This window comes from Myotis nattereri (genome assembly GCF_964212035.1).
Source record: "Myotis nattereri genome assembly, chromosome: 5".
NCBI classification, from domain to species: domain Eukaryota; kingdom Metazoa; phylum Chordata; class Mammalia; order Chiroptera; family Vespertilionidae; genus Myotis; species Myotis nattereri.
Genome location: NC_138080.1, coordinates 73,179,581 through 73,193,027, shown reverse-complemented (window position 1 = coordinate 73,193,027; position 13,447 = coordinate 73,179,581). Strand labels below are relative to the sequence as shown.

The 13,447-nt window shown below is 40.4% G+C and overlaps 1 protein-coding gene across 1 annotated transcript in view; it reads right to left on the bottom strand.

The window, feature by feature from the left end:
* Positions 1 to 13,447, bottom strand: part of TRRAP (transformation/transcription domain associated protein) — a 112,617-nt gene that overhangs the window by 86,545 nt on the left and 12,625 nt on the right. Inside the window, exons 9-18 of the mRNA XM_081091181.1 lie at positions 12,759 to 12,836; positions 12,480 to 12,568; positions 11,381 to 11,477; positions 10,268 to 10,406; positions 5,485 to 5,563; positions 3,145 to 3,379; positions 2,117 to 2,483; positions 1,931 to 2,028; positions 1,101 to 1,295; positions 498 to 689 (exon numbers count right to left, since the gene is read on the bottom strand). Of these exons, the coding sequence (XP_080947307.1) occupies positions 498 to 689; positions 1,101 to 1,295; positions 1,931 to 2,028; positions 2,117 to 2,483; positions 3,145 to 3,379; positions 5,485 to 5,563; positions 10,268 to 10,406; positions 11,381 to 11,477; positions 12,480 to 12,568; positions 12,759 to 12,836 (1,569 nt within the window). The remainder of the gene's footprint in view (positions 1 to 497; positions 690 to 1,100; positions 1,296 to 1,930; positions 2,029 to 2,116; positions 2,484 to 3,144; positions 3,380 to 5,484; positions 5,564 to 10,267; positions 10,407 to 11,380; positions 11,478 to 12,479; positions 12,569 to 12,758; positions 12,837 to 13,447) is intronic.

Here is a 13,447-nt window from a genome sequence, read left to right as displayed (position 1 = left end):
ATTCCATTCAGGAATGTTTATGTATTGCCACAGAGAATATGAACACACAACAAACAAAGTTAAAGTGGAAAATGGCTGATATATCTCATCAGATTTGAGAGATAAGTGAAGACATTTTTTTCCTTCTATAATCTTTTGCATCACTTAACTTTTAACATAAGGATAATATGCTTCTAATTTTACCTGTGTAAACCAGAAGGAAAAAAAACAACTGAATTTAAAAAAGAAAACTAGTGGTAGAAATATTAATGATAATCCACTGCCTACCATAGGAGTTATGAAATTTTCATTTTAAATCACCAGATAAATTAAGCTCTGCTTAGAAATACATGAAATGTGTTCCATACTTGGCCCTTATTTGTTGCAAATATTTTAACTCTAAAAGCACTTTACAAATATAAAAAGAGCCATTCCAGTTTTTGTTCAAAAGTGAAAACAAGACTTAAACAATAACAAACCCTAAAACAAAGTACTACTTGAATCTAAATAAGCTTTACCTTTAGCATTTGTTCATTTTCAGCTGCAAAGAGGGAGACTGAGCCAAAGACCAATTTAAACAGCTTGAGGTACAGGTTGGAGAGCTCCACGTTGGAGCCCATTTCTGGCAGGCGATCAAGGAGATATTCCACCAGAATTGTAGCAAACAGAGCAGAGGTAGTAGGATTTGCCAAGAAGGAATTGGCAACAATCTATCAAAACAAGAAAAGAATGTTACAAAAAATAATCCCTTCCCCAAAACAGCTTTAAGAGAAATATACTCCAAAAACACAAAATCAGACACTCCAAGAAATTAATTACTCACCAAAAACAAAAAAAGAAAAGAAACAGATTTACTGAGCCTTGAGTGGAACAGTTCAAGTACTTAATCTGTTATTCTGTCCTTACCATCAAACACCAAGAGCCTATACCTAACACATATTGAATTTCTACTAATGAAAACTGGTCCAAAGCATTTTGAGATTTTGAGAGGGAAATTTTATATTTCTCTAAATTTTGCTCTAAAAGCACATTCTTACACATAATATTTAGAAAATCCTCCAAATAAACAGAGTACCAAGAATTCATGTATGTTGAAAGTATATAAGAAAGGAGTTTTATACCTGAAGAGCATAATTCTTTGAGATTCTTTCCACCATATAAGGAACTGTAGTTTGAAATATTTCTTTAAATGTTAAGGGATTCATCATTGTGAACACACCAGCAAAGTGTTCCAATACCTCCTTCTCTTCCTTCATTCTAACAGTCTGGCAGTTTGCTACTCGAATGTATGTTTGTCCATTTCCTGCTATCTGGACCTAACATAGGAAAAAAAGAAACCATGGGCATTAAAATCAAACATCTCTGAATATAGTATTCCATCACCTAATCAGATTAGCTGTATACTTAAAACAGAGCACTTGAATTAGGTAATAAATACCCCTCTGAAATCTTTCAAATTCTCTATTCTTAGTTTAATTTTAGAAAATAATTTTTTAGCCCTCACACGAGGAAGTTTTTATTGATTTTTAGAGAGAGGACAGAGAAGGAGAGAGAATCACTGATCAGTTGCCTCTCATACATGCCCCAATTGGGGAATCACAACTTTTTTTACTGTACGGACAACCCTCCAACCTAGCCAGGGCTAGAAAATCATTTTTTTAGAAAAACAATGATTTTCTTAGGCGTTCCAAAAAGGAACAAATTTAGTAAACTTAAATCTTATTTCTATTACATTCCATTTGTACCACCTCCCCGCAAAAGACACCCACTGAGACTTATAAACAGAAATTCTCACCATAAATTCAATGCTGTGCTACAAAACAAAAGCAACTTGGACGTAAAATACTGTAGACCACCCAAAAATAACAGAACTCTCAAGATCTGTTCCATCACTAACATCTCTAATTCTAAGGGATAATTTCAATAGACTGGCTTAAGGGCACTGCCTTACCTGATAAATATCTAAAGCCTGCATTGCATATTTCACAAGTTTTATGTAAATCTGAGTTTCTTTGGGCTGTAACTGCTTGTTAGGAATGAACTGAGCTTCTGGAAAAGAGATAGCATAATAAGTCAATGTGAATAAAACCCACTCTGCAAAACACTGTTCGTCTAAATAATTCAAGAGCATAGTTACCACCAGGCGCTTTACATGACGTTATGCCCCACGTGATTGTCTTGACACCACAGACCAAGGTTTTTACCAAACTTCGGCAATCTGTGACTTGAAATGTCTGCTTGTCCTCCTTGTCCTTTTCTCCTTGCTTCTCAAAGGAAGGCATAGGGGCTGGGGTCACAGGGGTGGCAGGGGGAGGGGGAGGAGGTGGGGCTGGGGCTGGGGTGGGAACAGGGGCTGGGGATGGGGCAGGGCCCGGAGCTGTGGGGGCAGCGGGCACTCCCGGCAGAGCTGCTTCCACGGCTCCGAGTTCTGACTGAGGCTTGCACTTCTTAAAAATGGCAGAGAGCTGGTAGCGAGCAATGGTGTGGAATTTGAGAACAAAAACCTAACAGGATGAGAAAGTGGAGAGATAAGACAAAAATCATTCTTTTAAAATGGTCAACAACCCTATCAGAAGACAGGATAAGAAACACTCTCTGAAACCATCTGCTGAAATCATTCTGCTTTGTATAAGACAAAGTGTGCTATTTTTCCTCTCCGGTAACTATCAATGTATCACTATGTCCACTACACCGGTAAAGACCCCACTCAGGACAGCTGACAACTGGCCGGACAGGCAGGATACAAACTGCTCCATGGCCCATACAACTGCCTGCTGGCAGCAGGCATCACACTTTACCCCTCACCCACATCCCCAATTGGGCACCTCGCCAGAGATGCTCTCAGCTATCTGAGCACTATGCTATGTGGTGTCCCAGGGCCCTTGCCATTCTGTACTCAGAGGTCTCAAGTGCTGTTTTATTTGTCTCTCATAACAACCCTATACGACAGACAGTGAGTATCCCTGGTTAGAAGAGACGTTCAGCATCCCACTCACACACACTAGACTAGTTAATGGGGGAGCAGGGATTTAAACCAAAGTGATCAAATGCCTAGGGTCACGCCAGGCGAACTGGCGGCTCCATAAACTTGCCCGTAAAGCACTGGTACAAGCTCAGCAGCAAGTGGGATTAAAGAGCACGGGGACCTGTCTGGAGAGCTGGTACCTCCAGCATCCGCATCAGGACGTCTCTCCCGTTGCCGCTCTCCTGTTCGCTCTTGGAGCGGATGCAGTCCACCAGGTTCAGCAGGAGCTTGCAGGACATGGTCTGGATGCTGCTGGGCAGGGACTCGTCATCAATGTTCTTGGCAAAGAGCTGGACAGCGAGGGAGAGGTCACTGAGGGGCAGATGCTGACGAACGTGGTGCACGAGGTCAGCCAGAGTGCTGTAGGCGAGGGGCCTGTGGAGAGAGACGTCTGCTAGTGTGCATCTCAACATTCCCCCAGGACATCTCCAAGCCACCCTCCCTACCACTACCTGCCCAGGAACACCACCACTGGGATAGCACGTTTGGGGCACACTTTATAGCAGTGATGGCGAACCTTTTGAGCTCGGCGTGTCAGCATTTTGAAAAACCCTAACTTAACTCTGGTGCCGTGTCACATATAGAAATTTTTTGATCTTTCCAACCATAGTAAAACAAAGATTTATATTTTTGATATTTATTTAATATATTTAAATGCCATTTAACAAAGAAAAATCAAGCAAAAAAATGAGTTCGCGTGTCACCTCTGACAGGCGTGTCAAAGGTTCGCCATCACTGCTTTATAGCGTTCCGGTTTCCCCAGCTACACAGCTGACACTCTAATCTTGGTGTTTAAATCTTTACTTTCCAAATTTATGCATGTCATAGCAACACTAGCACATGAGCTCAATTATGCACTGAATGGATTTTGTTGCTCAAAGATAAATAGTATGTATCAATTAATACCTTATATACAGGACAGGGCAAAAAATAGGTTTATAGTTGCAAGTATGTAAAACAGTTTATTTTGTATTATGATTTATTAATTATTGTATTACTTTCCATAAGAACAACTGTAAACCTACTTTTGCCCTACCTGGTATGGGGCCTTTTTATAGAGACATCCCCAGTAGGAGATGTGCAGGAGGCAGCTGATCGATGTTTCTCTTTCATCGATGTTTCTAACTCTCTATCTCTCTCCCTTCCTCTCTGTAAAAAAATCAATAAAATATATTAAAAAAAAAAGAAATAAAGTATATAAATTGATTAGTGCTTGGGAGATGTGAAAAGAGCACTGTAAGAAAGACAGGTGGGAAAACCACTCTAAGATAGGATGCCCAACAAAGTCCCTTTGAGGTGACATTGACACTGAGACCTTAAGGTCAAAAAGCAGCCTTAGGGCAAAAAGCTAAGGACATTTCCAGATGGAGGAAACAGGGAAGACAAAGCTCTGAATGGGAACAGCCTAGAATAGCCAAGGAGCTAAGAGGCCAGTGTGGCTACAGCAGTTTGAGTGGGGAGGGAAGAGCCAAATCCCACGGGAGTTGCACACCACAGTCAATAGTCTGGGTTTTGCCCAGACAGCATGGCTCAGTGGTTGAGTGTGGACCTGTGAACCAGGAGGTCACAGTTTGATTCCTGGTTGGGGCACATGCCTGAGTTGTGGGCTTGATCCCCAGTATGTGGTGTGCAGGAGGCAGCCAATCAATGATTCTTTCTCATCATCAATGTTTCTATCTCTCACCCACTCTCCCTTCCATTCTGAAATATAAAAATATATTTAAAAAACAAGAGTTTGGATTTTGTCTTTGTCTAATGGCAACAGAAAGCCACTGGAAAGTTTCCAGCAGGAGTGACATGATCTAATGTCCAACAACAGGAAGGTTCAACCCCAAGTTATAAAGAATGTCTTACTTACTATTTTATAACTTTTATATAGAAAACAGTGAATGGTCTACATCATATTCATAGTGTACTGCATGTTTTTCAAAAGATCCATCACACATCGTTTATTAAAGCCAAAAAATTAGTACTGTTGATTAATTTTACATTTTAAAGATGACTAAATGTTAATTTTCTCCTTGAGAAACAATAAACATGATCATAACTACATTTGTCTAAAATGCCTAAAATAAAAATTAAAAGGAAATACATCAAGATATTATTTGTGTTACTTGAGCTCCTAGAGCAGGACCAAAAAGTTTTCTTCCCTTCTTTTTCTTGGTAGGTTATAAAATATTCTTTTATAATGAAAAGATTAATTTATTATATAGGAAGCAAAAATAAAACAAAAAGGGAAAAAAAAGGAATGCTAGCCAGATAAAGTTTTACCTATGTTAAAATCTAAATTACTCTGATTTTTCCCTTTAGGCTAAAGCACAAAAAGCAACTGAAGGCATTTCAAAAATTCCTGCAATTCTAAATTCAATGAGAGTGAGGGCCCAACAGCCAGTGCTTGTTGAAACGCTTGCAGCATAAAGTGCCAGAAATCACCCCTCCCTCGCATTTCATCAGCCGATTTCGTGGGTTTAATCTCATACCTGAGCGTCTCTCGAGCAGTATATCCTGAACCAATTAGTATGGATTCATCAAACAGCTTGTCCATGCAAGGGATGAACTCTAGAACACAAACACCCATTGCATATATCACCAACTAAACCAATTACACATCACATAACAGTACTTTCATAGTAGCCAACCTGCAGTCAATTAGCAATCCAGATTTTAAAAAGGGTGAAGAGGAAAGCACGCACAATGTATTTTAGTCACACTGGCTTTACTGAGCCACATGAGCCATCTGCTGTCAGAACCACATTCAGTGTCAGAATAGACTAAGAGCACCAGTTTCATATGCCCCCGTAGAGAACTCGCCCCCAATACTTCACTGGAGGCACATTCCTTCATCCTTAAAAGCTGCCATCATCAACCGAAACCTGTCTAAGAAAGGGGCAATATCTCCTAAATGCCCCTGGGGTCGCCCTTCTTAAACATTTTTTTTTAATATATTTTATTGATTTTTTACAGAGAGGAAGGGAGAGGGATAGAGAGTTAGAAACATCGATGAGAGAGAAACATCGATCAGCCGCCTCCTGCACACCTCCCACTGGGGATGTGCCCGCAACCAAGGTACATGCCCTTGACCAGAATCGAACCTGGGACCCTTCAGTCCGAAGGCCGACGCTCTAGCCACTGAGCCAAGCCGGTTAGGGCCCTTCTTAAACATTTTACTGTTAGTCATCATGGAGAATAATAAATTACAAAGACCTGGGAAATTTCAGTGTTCTCAAAGAAATGGGCTTAGGGGTCCCAACTCCCTGGATGAAACTGACTAGAAACTGATGGGGCTCCTCTGTTCCTCCAGTCCTGCAGAGAGAACCATCACCAACCCTTCCCTCTTTCCTCTCCCCCCTGCAGGCCTCAAGACCAGAAAGACTGGTCACTCAGGGACAATTCACATTTCTGAGGATGTGCAAACAGGATAGCAACCTGCATTTTCTAGGCCTCTAGTCCATATGCCCTTGGGGAACTCGGGCCACAAACATCCAAAGGACATTTAGATTCTGGAGCAAGCCTGCCATTATGGCCAGCTTCGATCAAAAAAAAGTACATTCTTGGGGGGGAAAATGTGCTAATCACTGTAAAAAAAAACAATAAAAATAATAAAGTACATTCTTCACCAGAAAACAGCTGAGAGTCAAAGATATAAAAGAAATATGTACATTGGAGAGACATAGTGCACGTCTCCGGTTAATAACCAAGTACGGCAGCACAGGGAGTCCCTCCCAGGTCAGAGGAGGGAACATCCCTGGACTGTCCTCAGTGAAGTGGCCAAGAGGAAGGAGGCACAGAGGGAAAGGTGCAAAGGGAACAGATGTCTCATGCTGGAGGACTGGCTAGGGCAGTGGTTCTCAACCTTGGCTGCACATTAGAATCACCTAGGAATCGTTTTAAAATCCTGATTTCTGGGCCTCATCCTCTGGAAATTCTGTTTCTTTGTTATGGGGTGGGGCCACAACATTAGTAACAAAGAAACAGAATTTCTGGAGGATGAGGCCCAGAAATCAGGATTTTAAAAAGATTCCCAGGTGATTCTAATGTGCAGCCAAGGTTGAGAACCACTGGGCTAGGGGATAAGTTCAAGGAGAAGGGATAAAAAATTAAGTGGCACACAGCATTGATTTCCAGATCCCCCTCGTGACCAAGAACCAGAATCTCTGGGAAAATGGGTAACTTTATTAAACCATCCGGTTTTCTAAAACTACTGCTCTTCAGAATTGGAGCAAATGTGTTACCATTTGATATCATCTGAGATGCCAAAACATTAAGCTATGTGAAAATGTTAGTGGATTTGTGAAATGTAACTACGTGCGTACATTTTTTCATCCTATATAATAATTCAGAGGCAGAGCAACATCGAACAGACTGTCAAACTACAGCGGGAAGGCTGGGGAGGGTTGGGGGGGGGGTAAGAGATCAACCAAAGGACTTGCATGCGTGCATACGAGCATAACCAATGGACACAAGACACTGGGGGGCATGGGAGGCTAGGGGAGGGTCAAGGGGAGAAAAAAAAGGAGACATATATAATACTCTTTGTAATACTTTAAGCAATAAAACACTTTAAAAAAAGAAAAAAGAAAAAAAAAAGAGTAATATGCAAATTGACCATCACTCCAACACACAAGATGGCCACCCCCATGTGGACACAAGATGGCCAGCAGGGGAGGGCAGTTGGGGGCAACCAGGCCTGTAGGGGAGGGCAGTTCGGGGCAACCAGGCCTTTAGGGGATGGCAGTTGGGGGCAACCAGGCCTGTAGGGGGCAAACAGGCCTGTAGGGGATGGCAGTTGGGAGCAACCAGGCCTGTAGGGGAGGGCAGTTAGGGGCAACCAGGCCTGTAGGGGAGGGCAGCTGGGGCGACAGGGCTGGCAAGGGAGGGAAGTTAGGGGTGATGGGGCCAGCAGGGGAGCAGTTAGGCGTGATCAAGCTGGCAGGGGAGTGGTTAGGGGGTGATCAGGCTGGCAGGCAGAAGAGGTTAGGGGCAATCAGGCAGGCAGGCAGGTGAGCAGTTGGGAGCCAGCAGTCCTGGATTGTGAGAGGGATGTCCCAGATTGGAGAGGATGTAGGCTGGGCTGAGAGACACACCGCGCCCCCATGCACGAATTTTGTGCACCGGCCTCTAATTTTATAATAATGTGGCTAATATTTAACAAGATTCTTTCCATGTTTCTTCTAATAAAATGTAATGCTATCACCTATTAACTCCAGGAGCTACCATGGGCTTTAAAACAAAGTATCCTAAAGGCTGAATTCAACAAGGCTAATGTGATCAATCCCTGGAGAGTAGCATTTTGGAAACCCGCTGATCTTTGTGGAACAGGTTCCATAAGACTAAAACCAAGCCGTATGACCTCAGAGAGCCTGGCTGTGCGCGATGGAAAGCATGACTTGTTTTTCATCCATTGGCACTTCAAGAAGTAGAAACCTCTTGCTACAAAACTCCCCAGATGCACCTCCAAAATCCTTTTACTTAAACGGCAGAATACCGAAAGTTAATGTGAGAATAGTACTCAAGGTACAACCCAGTAACTTCAGTAGATTTAAAATGTTTCTTTTAAAAATTCTTCTATTTTGCCCTGGCTGGAGTGGTTCTGCTGGTTGAGCACCATCCTATGCACCGAAAGGTCATTGGTTCAATTCCCGGTCAGGGAACATACCCAGGTGGCAAGTTTGATCCTAGCTGGGGTATATACAGGAGGCAACCAATCAATGCTTCTCTCACATCGATGTCTGTCTGTCTGTCTCTCTCTCTTTCTCTCTCCCTCCTTCCCTCCCCTCTTCTACCTCCCTCTCTTCCTCTCCCTTCCTCTCTCTGTAAAAATCAATTAAAAATTTTTTTTATTTTAAAAATAAAAGTAAATAGAAAATAAAATTATTCTATTTTGCTATTCAGAGATGAACACATAGAAAAGGCAAAAAGCAAAGGAAGCTGCCACCAGACAAGTCCCAATGGCAGTCAGCTCTCAAGGCGAGTGGGCTGTGAGCACTGGCAATGCTCAAGTTCTCAACCTGGGTGATACTTGCACTTATGTTTGTTCCATAATTTCTGGTGAAATCATACATTATTTTTGGTGCACTTTTCTATGTGTTACATTTCAAAATAATGTTTAAGTCTATCTTCCTTTCAACATCTACATACAAAAGGCACACTATAATTTGTATTTTAATGACACAAAAATATCTAAGCTTTCTTTACTGTGTTAATCCAAGTGTACCCTTGAAACACTCAACTGTACCCTTAAAAATTATATAAGGAAGCCCAATCTCAGTTTTACCCATGCTCTAATTTACAAGCATATAAAGCATTTAACATTTAAAAAATTACTGGGGGAAATGATTATCATAATAAAACAATTAGGATGTAACTTCAACCTAATGATTTGAATATATCAAACATGAAAAGTATTTAACAATTAAAATTCAATAACTGGCCGAAACCGGTTTGGCTCAGTGGACAGAGCGTCGGCCTGCGGACTGAAAGGTCCCAGGTTCGATTCCGGTCAAGGGCATGTACCTGGGTTGCAGGCATATCCCCAGTAGGAGATGTGCAAGAGGCAGCTGATCGATGTTTCTCTCTCATCGATGTTTCTAACTCTCTATCTCTCTCCCTTCCTCTCTGTAAAAAATCAATAAAATATATTTAAAAAAAAATAAAATAAAATAAAATTCAATAACTGATAGAAAAAGTGTAATTATCAGATTAGCAAAAAGCAAGTATCAGTCTTGTGCACTGAAACAAAACCAATTCATTATTTCACAGCGTGGAGAAAGAAATCATTGCTTCCTTCTCATATTGTAAAGTCTGAGAGCAAATGGCTATTTGCAATTTTGAAAGCTATGCAGTTGAAAAGCAAAAAGGTACCAAGGAAGACTCAGAGCATAAGTAAGCGATGCTGAGGATATCATCACGTTCATTATGAGATCGTTGACAAGATAAAGAGAGGACCCTGGTAGCAGGCTCAGAGGTAGAAGGAGGGAGGCAGACAGACAGAGAAAGTGGGTAAGAATAAACTCAAGACAACAATAAGAAAAGGACAAGTTGAACCTAAAATATAAGCACTGGAGTGAGCTAAAGACTCCCACAACAACCAAGTATCAGAAGGATACCCATGTCGCCTTCTGCTGCCCAAGACACATCTCCTATGTAAGTTCCCTTAACAAACCCTTAATGTAAAAACAAAGAACAATGGAATGTCAGCAGAGTGCCGGCCACCCCCAAAGATGTGGACGGCACTCATGTCAGAATTCCAGACAAAAGACATACGGTTTCTCAGCTCTGTCGTGAGGATGTGCTTTGCAGCAATCAGAAGCTCCTTTCTGAGGTGTGCAGTCTCTGCTGGGCAATTTGAAAGCAACTGTAACATTCCTTTTACCATTTGCTGAGAGTATTTAGTCACCAACTCCTATAAAAACAAGAGGAAAACAACAGTTACATTGACTGGTGGGTATTAAGAAAAACCCAAAATTTATAAACTTCTTAAAAAATTCAGTAAAACTAAACTTGGCTCAAAGGACCCCCAGGAATTAACAGACCTAATAAACAAGTACTATACAAAAATTTTTAATAGTTTGTATGTGCATACTGCCATACTAGAAGGATGGTTAGAAACATAAATAGCAGTTTATTTTACATAATGGGGTTATAGACGTCTTTTTTTGTACTTTTCTCAACTTTCAACAGTGAATATACACTATGTTAAGGAGAAGGAGGGAGAAATATTAAAATTTTTAAAAAAGATACTCTTTAATATGTCATCCCATTACTGTAAGTTCTCAACGACACCCAAAACATGTTTAATCAGCTCAGAATAAGTTCTAATCACAATCTCTTTTTGAGGTGTTTTAGCAAGGCAACTCACCATAGTGACTCAAGCTAACTAAAATATCGAGGGGTACCTAACTAAAATTTCTAAAATCAAAAGCTCCATTATTAGTGCTTGATAGAGCCTGAAAGTGGGAGGAGAAAGTGGACTACAAATGTACAAAAGAAAAATTTTGAGGGGTTGATGGAAGCATTTTATATTTTGATGTGTTGGTGGTACCAAACTATATGCATTTGTCAATCATAGAACTGTTTACCTATAAAAGGTGAACTTTATTGTACGTAAATTATAGCTCAGGAAACCTAACTTAAAACAAGTCATGCCCAGCTGGCATGGCTCAGTGGTTGAGCATCGACCTATGCACCAGGAGGTCACGGTTCAATTCCCAGTCAGGGCACATGCCCAAGGGTTTGGGCTCAATCCCCAGTGGGGACCTGCAGAAGGCAGCTGACCAATGATTCTTTCACGTCATTGGTGTTTCTGTCTCTCTCTCCCTCTCCCTTTATCTCTGAAATCAGTAAAAATATATATATTTTTTAAGTAAATGAACTTACCTGGTAAATTCTGATGATATAAGCTAAAAATGACAATGTTTTAATCTGAGCAGCAATGAAATCAGCATACAACTCCTTGTTGTAAAGCTTATGTTGCCTGAATGAGAAATAAATAAAATTTGCATTATTAGCTCTTAACTCTTTAGGTGACATTAACATTAATTAAAAGCCTATAATAATTACTGAGCCCAAAAGTCTGATTTCTGCACAGACCAGAACAACATAGCAGCAACAGTTACACTCTTCACTGTTATGCATTTCCAAATAATATAAAGGGTTTCGAGGCATAAAGCAAGCAGTTCTCTAAACCATTCATTCCATAGCAGTTACAATGTTTACCCCATAAAGCCACTCATCCAAACAGTGTTAGGCTATCTATTTACTCAATAAGAGCCGATGCTAGGGCCACAGAGGATGTTAACACTCATTCACCCTCAGATCCTGCCCTCAAATGACACAGAGCCAAATAGCCACAAGAAGTGAGTGTTAAAGGTCTTAAGAGGAAATGTATAAAGTTTGAGAAAAAGTTTCACTGAATGAATATGGTTCACCTAGAGCAGTGGTCGGCAAACCGCGGCTCATGAGCCACATGCGGCTCTTTGGCGCCGTGGCATGGGCCACAAAGTTTCAATTGCACTGCATGTGCGCGCCCACACGTGGTATTTTGTGGAAGAGCCACACTCAAGGGGCCAGTTTGCCGACCACTGACCTAGAGTGATGGGTGGGGGAATCAGGAGGGTAAAGAACATTCTAGCACTCATGCTGAAAGGAACAGCAAGAACAAAGAAAGGCTTAAGGCGAGAAAGGTTTAGAAATCCCACAGACAGAAATCTAGAATATAGTAATTCCTAATAATAGTTCTAAATTTATGAAACACCAAAAACCAAGGTTTAATACCTTTAGCTCATCTTTTTAAATAAGGAGTAAAATAACTATTACTATCATCATTGAAATACAAGTTCAAAAAGTAAAAAATATAATTTGCCCAAAATTTTATCACTTAAAAATTTTATGTCTTACGAATAATTACAGCATGTATTTTTACTTGGAATTAAAGCAATGTGATAGTCAGCTTTGTCACTGTCCAAAGAAATCTCACCTGGCCTGTGCGGACACCTGAATTGCAATGGTATTCATGATCAGGGGCACAAATTCAGCAACAACATTGTGGATATTCAGTTTGTAGAGCTGAAAGCAAACACATCAGATTTTCATGCTTTCACACTTCCTGCATAGCAAAATAATTTGGCATACCAAAGAAACTACAGGAGTTAGCATGTGTGTATCATACACATCTATTTGCTACAGATTATTAGATGTGAACTTTATCATAAAATAAGAAGCCAAAAACCCAAGAAACTAGTAACAATACACATACCTGATACATTAAAACAACAATAATTGGCAATTCTGCCAATACTTTCAGAGAAAGAGATCCTCTTGGAATGATGGAATGCTGAAAGAGAAAACAAGCAGGACTGTGGTTATCCTGGTGGCACTTAAAAGAGCCCCAGTCAGTACCCCACTACTGAGCATTGCCCCACTGAAATAAAAGGAATAGAAAATGCTGATACATCTTTGTAAATATCTGTGGGAAAAGAATCAAACTATTTTTAAAATAAAGTACATAGAACTATGATTTAATAGAGGTTTTTACATTTTCTAATGTAATCACCTGTAGTAAATAACTTTGGGAAAATTTGTCAAAACTTAGAAATTCAAATCACGTGAGAAAAATTTATATATACATATATATATATTTTTTTTTTAATCCTCAGAAGATATGTTTTTATTGATTTTTAGAAAGAGAAGAAGGGAGAGAGGGAGAGAAAGAAACATCAATCAGCTGCATCCTGCATGTGCCCCAACCAGGGAAAAGAACCTGCAACGTTTTTGGTGTACAGGATTACGCTCCAACCAAGCGACCCTGCCAGGGCCATCTGAGAAAAATTTTAAATTAGTACCTAGTATTTTACTTAAAAGAGCAATGGCAGAAAGTGCATATTTACCCGGTTTTATTAAAAATACTTAGAAACAGAAAATGCTTGCTATAAATTCAAGAAAAAA